General features: G+C 38.3%; 1 protein-coding gene across 1 annotated transcript; it reads left to right on the top strand.

Annotated features, from left to right (window-relative positions):
* The first annotated feature begins 1,324 nt into the window (after positions 1-1,324).
* Positions 1,325-10,996, top strand: entpd5a (ectonucleoside triphosphate diphosphohydrolase 5a). Its single transcript, XM_081394498.1, has 13 exons — positions 1,325-1,825; positions 2,601-2,680; positions 3,928-4,071; positions 4,538-4,613; positions 5,204-5,239; positions 5,332-5,420; positions 5,510-5,589; positions 5,695-5,756; positions 5,845-5,946; positions 6,679-6,822; positions 6,929-6,985; positions 8,214-8,329; positions 8,535-10,996. Exons 1-13 carry the CDS (start codon positions 1,543-1,545, stop codon positions 8,616-8,618), a joined length of 1,353 nt encoding a protein of 450 aa, XP_081250624.1. The 5' UTR covers positions 1,325-1,542; the 3' UTR covers positions 8,619-10,996.
* Positions 10,997-11,082: the final 86 nt, after the last annotated feature.

Below are 11,082 nucleotides of genomic sequence, written 5' to 3'. Positions count from 1 at the left end.
AGAGAAAAAGACATGTCATCGTAATGCAACCCTTCCATCGGGCCTGAATGTTTTAGGATTGCACAACAATTCATTAAAGCAACCCTCCTTGATGTGAGACCAAGGTTCACAGAGTCGAGAAAAGCCCTCTAAAACCCTTCTGTTCAGTTCATATGAGGTTTTCAATGGTGTCTGCTCCTGCACACAGGATTTGATCCCTACATGCTTTTTTCTGTCAAAACCAATAAAGAAGACATAAAGAAGCTTTGCAAAACTTCCACCAAAGAAAATGCAATCACTCATACGCTTTCTCTCTGTATAATCCTAAAATATCTTCTTGCCTAGCTACAAGTCTTTGAAAGTAAATTGAAAAGAAAATAATTTAGCCAATTTAGTCATTTACTGTACCTCTGAAACTGTAAAGTGTTTTGTGTCTAAAATGTGACCCTACGTGTCCTGAGTACAGGATCTTCCACTACTCTGTGGGCACTGAAAGTACACAGACACTGAAGTTTACCATCTGCCGTGCCAAAATACCTGGCAACTGATGTGAAAACAACACAAGAATCATTTGTCTACCCTATGCTTGAGCTCTGAAGTTTAATGATAATAATGCCATTTTATATCTTTGCCACAAACTCCTTCAATAAATTAGATAATGTCTACATCTCTTTACACCTCTTTTAAAGCGAGCAACGGAGGGAAAAGCCCTATTTTAGAAATTACGAGACAAATAACTCAAATTAACTACATGTAACACAGAATCTCAAGATCCCAGTTAAACGGTGGTTTAAGATTCTTTAGAAGCCAGTTCATGATATAACTACTATTCTTGGAAAGGAAACTGGCTTGCAGCAATTGGAAGCTTGCATGAGTAGGTTTTAATGCTTGTTAGGAGAAAGAAAAAGTGGTGAAGTAACAAGACTGGCCGTAAGTAGAAAGTAAAGCTGTAAGTTTTAATTAAGTACACCCATAAAATGTATTTTTAAACCAATGCATTTACTCCTAGCAATCCAACTGGTTTGAAGTCTTAATATATACTCTCTTTTGTTCTTCTGGAGACATTTTAGCAGCATCTAAGCCACTTCAGATGATGGGGGAGGGTATTGCCAATTTGAACGCCTTGCACGTAATTGACGAGAAAGAAACAACACTCTTTAGCAGGTATTCCATGTCCATTTTTTATAAGTAAGGGGAGGGGATGGTGGAGGATGGATTTCAGAGGGCTTGCTATGGAGAGGCTCAGGATTGGTGGATGCCGTTGTTTGGCATGGCCCCCAGCCAAGAACTTATGTCTTTATATACTGTAAACAGATGACCGACCAGTCCCGAGTGTGTCTCTGTGTTCACCCTCTCTTTCTGGGCTCTCTCCATCTTCTCTTTCTTCCCTTCTTCATCTTTTCTGTAGACTGTCGCTGCATCTGCACACCCTTCAAGACTTTCAACAAGACCGGGCAAAAACAGCAAACACATCCTCCTCCATAAAAACTCTTGAGTCACTTTTCGACAAACCGCCAGTCAAGCCTTCAGCTGTTTGTAGTGTCGGCGTGGGAGAAAGAAACCATGTCTCAGCAGATGTTGCTCTTGACGGTGGTGTCCATGTGGCTTTTTGCCGGGTACTTTCTGGCAGAGGCAACATATTCCAACCACTATATGCACAACCGCTATCGTGCGTTCAATTACCATACCAACATGGACAATCAGCTTCCTCCAGAGGTACCTGTGGTGAAGGAAGCAGTGGCCCCTCGTCCGGTCAACTTCAGTCGCACCTTTTATGGGATCATGTTTGATGCTGGCAGCACCGGCACCCGTATCCACATTTACAGGTTCATTCAAAAAGACCCAGGTAAGTCTCTCCATGTCCTTTCGCCATATCCCCTTTTTACGCACTAAATGAGCTCTGCAGATCCCCAGGTTACCTACTTGCTCCTCTTGTAGCTAGAGTTTCAATATTTTCCTCTCCAGATGTGTTGCTCTGATTGTCCTGACTCACATCCATGCTTCGGTGTAGCTTAGACCATGAACTCAGAATGATCTTGAAGAGTCCCGCCTTGCACACGCTGTGAACGGCTGCCCTCTTCATTTCTCTCTCTCTCTCTCTCTCTCTCTCTCTCTTGATTTCTTTCTTACTGCATCCCTCTCAGGAGCCTGTGGCTCACAGCACGTCTGCTTACTGTGTCTGTGTTTGCCGTGGTTCATTCACTGCATGGTGTGAAGGCAAACAGAAACACAGGGGTGGGAAGAGGAAAGAGGGATGGAGAACAATGGGTAATAAGCAGCTGCAGTTTCATTTAATAAATTGCAACCCTGAGCAATATGTTAAAGATTATGGGTTTAAGCTGATAATGCAGTAATCGGTTCCACAAAACACCCATCAAATGGAGACATGGCATCACTCCTGATGAGGTAAACTCTGAGCCTTGAGAAACTCTTAATTTGCCTGTCTGGAAAAATCTTGGTGGTCGCCATTTGTGGTAAACATACAATAACCAAAAGTCTCTGCTCATGCACAATAACCTTTTAAGAGATGGAGTCAAGTTGCCCACAGTCCATCGCTAATGTGCACCTTCTAATAGCATACGTCTTCAATTGTCCCCTCTCTGTGTCTCTGTGTCCCACAGCGATGCTTCCAGTGCTTGACAATGAGATGTACCATGCCGTGAAGCCTGGATTGTCAGCGTATGCAGATATGCCTGAAGTGGTAAGCCACTAACTTTCTTATAACATCAGGGAATGTTATTTCTCTTTTTTCTTCAAATCTTTTTTTTAATTCTCAAGTATTTCAGCAGACAATTCTTTTACCAAAAAGTTTTCACAAAAGTAAGTTACAAAACAAAGAAATTTAAGAATTACAGAGAATTTCCCCCCACCCCCACCCCCACCCCCACCCCACCCCACATATCAACAGGAAGGGTATACTTAACATAAGCATCTGAATAGAAATGCATCTACACAACCACTGCATGCATATACATACTCTCACATACCGCACCTACAAACATATACATATACATATATATACATATGCACACGCACACATATGTGTACACACACATCCATTTGTACACAAAGTATACATATACACATAAAAAAACAATAATAAAAAAAAAAAAAGAAAAAAAAAAAAAAAAAAAAAAAAAAAAAAATCAATTTAACCGTCAGAGTTTCTCATTAAAAGAATAAATTTTCCCCATACCTCGTCAAAGGCCATCGAGTTCTTTTTCAAATTATACATGATTCTTTCCGGTGGAATATAGGACATGATTTCATTCAACCACATATTGAAGCATGGGGGTGTAACACTTTTCCATTTCAGTGCGATACACTTGTTAACAGCCATCAATGCCATTTTAACAAATCTAATATTGTAGAAAGAATATCGAGGTAACATAGATTCATCTCCAAGTAGAACCAGTCTTGGATTTAAAGCCAAGTCAGAACCAATAACTTTTTCTTTGGAATGTTATTTCTATTACATTCTAATGTCTTTGACTTTTTCCAGTCTTGTCTGTGCAGTGCAGATGGAGAAAGCATATATATATAATTTAAAAAAAAATGTATTTATATATTTCCACTGAAGATAACTCAGCACTGTGGAATTATAGACTGTGCAATGATTCTTTACTTTAGTTTGTGACCACACAGTAATTTCTCTTTTTGCAGATGTACTTTTTGCAGATGTTCTAATAAAAAAAATGCTTTATGCCAGTATTCTACTGATGGGTTTTTCTCCCCATGCTCAATGTAGCCATGAGCCAAGGACATTGAAATGGTTAATTATTCTGCTCTCCATTGAAAAACCTTGTTGCTGGTAGACAAACAAGATGCCAGTTCAACTGTTTATAGATCATATTATGTTACAGGACAGGGCTAGGATGGTTCCTTTGAGTTCTCTTTGAGGAACTGTGGTGTATTTGCAATAATATGTACATATTTTCCATTTGCTAGGGGGGAGAAACCCTTAGGCAACTGCTGAAGGTGGCAAAGAAGACGATTCCCAAAGAGGAATGGATACAAACACCTGTGGTTCTGAAAGCCACTGCTGGCTTGCGCCTGCTGCCTCAAGAAAAAGCCAAAGCCCTGTTGGATGAGGTAAGGCTTCCTCTCTTTCTCAGACAATTTGGTAGAGAAACCAACCATCCCAAAGGGATGCAAACCACGTTGTGTGCGAGACAGAGAGAGAAAGAAAGACAGGAAACGTAAGAGAGAAGAGAAACCAGTACTGTGCAAAAGCAGCTGTTCTGAGGCTGTCTGGAGTTAAAGGAACCCAAATGCCTTTTGAATTATCGTATTCAATGCCACCACACCAGCCGCACTTGTGGTTTCTAGCTTGCCCAGTTTCAGACAATTTTGCCCAAGATTGATTCAGTGCACTTCCCGTTGACTCCAGATAAAAAGAGCCGGCTTGAATATTTATGTTGTAACAACCAAATGGGTTTTTTTTATGGTGTACACTACAGAGGAACACATGAGTCATGAACTCTTAGATTTCATTACATTGTAGAGTTGAAATTGTACACTATGGTTAATACATGTAAATTCTGGTTTGTGTCCTTAGGTCAAAGAAGTTTTTGATGACTCTCCTTTCTTTGTGCCAAACAACAGTATCACCATAATGAATGGCACCAATGAAGGTACTATACTGTAACTTTTCTCTCTTTAACATATCCAAGATAATGAAGCACAAATGTAAATTAAACCCATGATGCAATGCACAGACTTTGAAACATCCCTTTTACCCCAGCTTTCCTGTGTCTGTTATTGTGATAGCGACCTGAGTATTTAATATAGCTGTCTGGATTAAACCTTGTCTGGAAGCCTCCCACGCGCAATATAAAATAATCCTCCACATTTTTTAATTTAAGTTGACATTCGTTTCACGCAAACCCAGACATTCGCATACTTGTCCGGTGGTTTTATGAGGTGTGACTAATTTCACATCTCAGACATGTTTAATTACCTGGGCTGTTCTTTGATGGCCCCAACATAAGATGTACACTTTCTATGAAGACATTAGTAACAAAAACCTTAATAATAAACATGCAGTACTGTATTTACTGAATATGTCTATAAAAAAACACTTGCAGGTGTCAGATATCAAACTGTTTCAAATGTTAAATAATGTCTGAGTGGTGACTGGTGTTTACCATATTATTTAGAGTTAAAACTTGATTTTTAGTATTCAAATTATGCATCTCAGTAACATGGATTCTCTATTTTACAGGGGTATTGGCATGGGTTACAGTAAACTTCCTCACAGGTAAAGTATTGCTAAAAATATGTTTTTCATGGATTTGGATGACTGATATTAAAGTTAATTTTACACAAGTTTATTATACTTTTGTATTGCAGGTCATTTGTATGCTAAAACAAAGAAAACTGTTGGGATCCTGGATTTGGGTGGAGGTTCAACTCAGATTACGTTCCTTCCTAAATTAAAGGTATAAAGATAAGACAAAAGTTGGCATACTGGCTAATATGTTTGTTTCAGTATTACACTGCCTTACATTGACACTATTTTCTTTCACAGAAAACTGTGCTGTCTGCTCCTCCAGACTACATTGCCAAAATCAATATGTTCAACAAGACTTATGAGCTGTATACTCACAGGTCAGATAACTCGATGAAACAATAGTTATTTTGTCCCTTTTCAGACAAAGACAAACAATATGCAACAATTTGCCAACATCATTTTTACTCTTTTCCCATTTCCAGTTACCTTGGAAATGGATTAATGGCTGGCAGACTGGCAACTCTTGGTGCTCTTGGTGCTGATGGTAAATATTAATGTTTTTTTGTTTGTTTGTTTACTTTATGTTTTATAATTGATGATTAATATATTTTCTCACAATGTTCAACCTTCAGGACTTGACTGGAAAGTTTTCAGAAGTTCTTGTTTGCCAAAAAAATTCAGAGAAGACTGGAGCTTTGGTGACAACACCTACAAAGTCAGTGGAACCCCAGATGGTGAGTGACCTCAGATTAAGAATAGAATAAAGTTAGAATGAATCAATGTACTTTTTTTATTGTGATCAATTCATTGTCATACTCCAAAGTTGAACACTGCTTTTCACAAATCAATACATTTTCAATAGATAAAGTCTTACAAAACATATCTAATCCTTTTTTTATTTTCTATATCCTGTTATACAAAAATGTCACACTCACATTGAATTCAAGCTTCCTTTTATGAGTCAGAATATAACAGAATTTAAAATCAATTTGATTTTACCTTAGTTAACTTCTCTGGGTTTTTTTTTTCTATATTTACTGTCATTTCTGGCTCCACGGAAATACTAAAATGAACACTGTATCTAAGCAGAGAGAAAATTGTTCACTCAACACTCTTGATTCAACACTCACATAGGAATATAAAAATTAAACTAGTTCAGTTACGGGCTTGACATTTAGCCTGCCCCTTTCTCCCTTCAGCAATGTTGTAGTGCAGATTTACCAGTTATGATGGGCCTTGTTAAGCAGTCCATATGGTTTCCAACTGGTAGAAATGACCAACCAGTTAGCTCCAGGTCATATGAAAGCTGCCTATTTGGAGCTTCCTGTGAGAAAATCTTTCCCTGGAGAATTTGAGAGAAAGGACAAAGTTAGGTTTACGATAAAAGGCTGTGAGGTAAACCTGCAACTGCAATTTACAAGATCTCAATAACAGGAGTATAAATCCATTTGGTCCTTTATTTCCAGGTTATGCAGGGTACAAGTTGTGCTACCAAGAGGTGACGCGAGTGGTGAAAGGAATTGTGCACCAGCCCTTTGAGGTCAAGGGAAGCAGCGTCTTCTATGCCTTTTCCCATTACTATGACAGAGCTGTGGATACCGGTCTCATTGGTGAGTAGGATTACATTAGGGATAAGGGTCAATGTTACGGAATGTCTACACATGCATCATCTTTAAAAATTATGCTGAACAAACATGTATTGTCTCAATCCTTTAGACGGATCTCGTGGTGGTACTGTGGAAGTCAGGGATTTCAAAAAAAAAGCCAAAGAAGGTAAGTCCTTGGACATTCTCCCAATCTCCAATGAACACTCGGGTCAAAGTCCTGCCGCACACATTGCACAAACATAAACCCTTGGTGCTTATTTGCATTTGAGGTTCTCGACAATCACACTGGCTTCACAAAATGATAGCTCTGCCACCACATAAACATAGGTTGCGCCTCTCCCACACAAATACTTCTACCTTCTTTTGTAACTCTCCAACCCGCTATCTCAGCTTTTCCATGCCCTTTGCGTAGAAGATTATGTTATGAGTTCTTGTACAGAATGTGACGCATACGTCAGTTTGAGGCCTGAAACTGATTCATAGAATATGGCTCACGTGGTAGATTGTGTCAAACAGTAAATGTCCACAGAGAAGATTTATCACTAGGGGGAATGAGTTGGCGCCTTATGTAAGGCATTTATTTGTACACTGACACTGTCGCATGGTCCCGATGAACCACATTTGGCACGTTGGTTATCCCAATGGCAGCAGCCCTGTGGGTACTCCCTCCTCCTTGACCGTGAGACAACACCTAATGCCCAATATCTAACTGGAGGCAGGCAGGACTTAATGTCTCACTCTGTGTGGGAACACTTGGTATTGCTTGGCATGTCTCATGGTTTGGAGCACGATCAGCACACGTGTATAAAATTATTTTTTTGTACTTTTCTCCTTTTCTTCCCCTCTTCCCAAACTTTCACAAGTCACCTTGTCAGCTGGAGGAAAAACAAAACATTGGGAAGACCTGTTTCACAAAGATGTGCTAGACGGTTGTAGCAAACACAGTGCTGGTGCCTCAATGTCTTACGTAATTTTCCCCAGACTCTGACACACAGTAGCCTGACAATCAACAGTCTGTCCTCACTAGATAGAGTCAACACTATGCTTATCTCATGTGGGCGTCTTTTAGTCTTTTAATCCTGTCTTTATGTATTTTTATTGCCCAATTCTACACTCAAAGAGTTACAAAATGTTTACATTGTCTGTGCAAAACTCATTGCAAAGGTTTTCAAAGTAGTTCTTAGTTCTAGGGTGTTCTGGGTACTGGGTAGTACTTTTTACTCAACAAGCCACCCAATTTGAGGAATAACTCATACAAACCGTGTGGGAGGATAAATGCGTCAAGGTTTAATACTAAGGCTTAAGCGTTTTTCTTAAAATCCTTAACTGTATGAGCAATCGTTGCAGCTTCCCATAGCAAACTAATTATAGTTCTTTTCTTTTTCTTAATCAAGTGTGCAACAAGATGACTAAATACCGCCCAATCAGCCCCTTTTTGTGCATGGACATGACCTACATCACATGCCTACTGAAAGAGGGATTCGGCTTCAAGGATAGCACTGTTCTGCAGGTGAGGCTGAAATATTAAAACAACAATTTAAAAATGGGAAACTCCTGTGAAGCTTGAACAAATTTACAGGAAATACACTATGCAGGAGATCTCAAACCTGTTTTCTGTACATTTTTGATTGTGCTTAATTAAAGTGCCAAGAGCCTGAACATTCCTTGGCGGCACAATTTTAGTCATAGATTAATGATCTTCTTTTTCTTCACAGCTTACCAAAAAGGTGAATAACGTGGAGACAAGCTGGGCACTCGGCGCCATCTTTGATCATTTCCACAATCTCAACATTCATTAAATCCTGCAGTTTTGTGGATACCAGCATAAAGGGGGAGCACATGGGGCAAGCAGGGGGAAAATCTCACCTGGTCAAGCAGTCTCCCCCCTTCCTCCTCCCCTAAAACTCTTAAGTGGGTTTCAGATCTGTCCTGCACTGCAGCCCTGTATCTCAACACTCTCCTTCCTCACCAACTAAACACCCAAAGAACTGTTCACAAAGAAATCACTATATTTTTGTACAGATGGCCAGGCCAGTTTGCTATTTCTACTGTATGTTTACATTTTTTTTCAGCAGTCATCTCAGACCCATTCAAAGCTCTTGATTCATGCTGTTGTGCAGGGTATTGTGCAGTGTGATGCATGTAAAACTATTGCGTTGAGTAGTGTAGGTTCTGTAGCTTCTTCTACAGTTATCTGTTATTAGTAGTGCTTGCACAGTAGTGTAGTGCTGTTTTAGGTTATGGTGAATTATATTGAAATTTCCATATAGTGGCACGTAACACTTTAACGTAGCTGTAGGAGCTACAGCCATCGGTCAATGTTTTAGTTTGGGATCTAAACTTAAACTGGGGATGATTGGACAGGTTGCGGATCAGAACAAATCAAATATAGTCACTTTACATGGGCACATGAATGCTGTTTTACATATTAATGAGTAATGCATGTATTTACACGTATCTGTTTGAATGGTAAAGAGGTTTCCATAGCTGAGTTGTAGAGTTGAGGTGGAAGCTTTTCAGATAGATATCACTTCTGGTGAAATTCTATAGGTGCTTTTTTTAACCGAGGTCTAACCAACCATGGTTTTTAACACTGAATGGCATGCAGTTTAATACACTTGCACTGCAGCCATCATCAAATTCAAAAGGTATACAGATGCTTACATGGCTAAATCCTAGTATAAATGGTCTACTATAATATAACTCAAATGACTACTGGTCAGAGGTTATTAAAGTAGATGTTATTCATTACTGTATTTAAACAGTTATTTTTACAACAACATGCAAACAGAGTTTAGAGAACCTTCAACCTCTTTTATGTCTTTAAACTTGGTTAGTTATTGTGGATGGTTTTAGGTAGTTTTAAGGGGTTATAATGTGGAACAACATTAAAAAGTTGCTGCTGTGTGTATGCACAGATGCTCAGTTGTAATTGGGCAAAATTAGGTCAGATTTTGTTAAACGTGACAGGTGCATACTGCTGACAGATTTAGGACCAGTGTCAGAAAGTAAGTCTTTGCTCACTTGGCAGTATCATGTTAAGTGCGTTTTGTGAATTATTGTACAAATATTTATTACATGGATACTTGCTGAATATGCTGTGTGACGTTGTTGCATTTCTTAATCCATCAGCTTCAGTATACCTTTATATGTCGGTTTTCTACGACTGTATATATCAGTAATTTACTTTTTCTTTTTTTTTACCAATTGTGTGTCATAGTTCAACATATGACATGAGATTATCATGTATGCTTCACCATTATAAGTGGTATTCTCTACAGCAAATGCTATAAATATGCTTTCCAAATCAGTGTTGTGTATATTGTACATGTATGAATAAAACATGAATAAAAATCTTTTGTTGAATACATTTAACCAATAAACTTGATCTTTTGGATCATCAAGTAACTTATATAAATTCAACTTGAGGTATTCTTGAACTACTGACATTTCTCTTTATTATTCTCTCAGTGTATAATGATAATGAATGCAATGAAAATAAAAACTTGATGTTCGTGTGTATCAGAAACTAAACACGAATCATCTCATAGACGATTATTGTTGCTTACCTACTACTATTGAGTTGAATGGGTCTCCTTGTTCAACAAAATTGAAAGTTCCCATGATTTAAACATCCAAAAACAGTTCTGTAGTGTAGGCGATTCAAATTCGCGCCATTTCTGAAATTACCCCCCCCAGCAACAGTCTGTTGCTGATACGACCTGAAATGCGAACATTTATTCGTCGATATTAATTTATAACTTAGGACATAGAACCCCAGTCAAATCAAAAGGTAATTTTATGATGAGATACCTCATCAGCTTGTAAATATTCCCACCAGAGTTCTGTTGTACAAGAAAAGAGGCCTTACAAATACATCATTTTTTGTGTGTGTGAAAATCTTTTAAAATGCCATGGCTCTAAAATGTATTTACAACCAAGAGGAGTGACATTGTATATAGAAAATATTTATTGAACATTGATGTTCTTCCTAATCATAAATTGGCATTTTCTTTTAAGATTTTTGACAAGCCTAAAAATTCTTAGGGATGATATGTTTCCTATACAAGGAAAGCATGATTTTCCTTGAAATTACATAATTATTTTAAAAACATGCCTTTATTTATCCTTCACAACTTTAATAGCATTCAATGGGCCATTTTTATAGTATGAAAGTAACAGTCAGAGAAATTTGGTAGAACATATTTACATGTTCCATTAGCAAAGAAGGCAGAGCAGTAGGAGTTATATCTTATATTTTAT

This window comes from Scardinius erythrophthalmus (assembly GCF_964197995.2).
Source record: "Scardinius erythrophthalmus genome assembly, chromosome: 19".
NCBI classification, from domain to species: Eukaryota; Metazoa; Chordata; class Actinopteri; order Cypriniformes; family Leuciscidae; genus Scardinius; species Scardinius erythrophthalmus.
The sequence above is the reverse complement of the archived record's forward strand: the minus strand, read 5'-3'. Positions and strand labels throughout refer to the sequence as shown.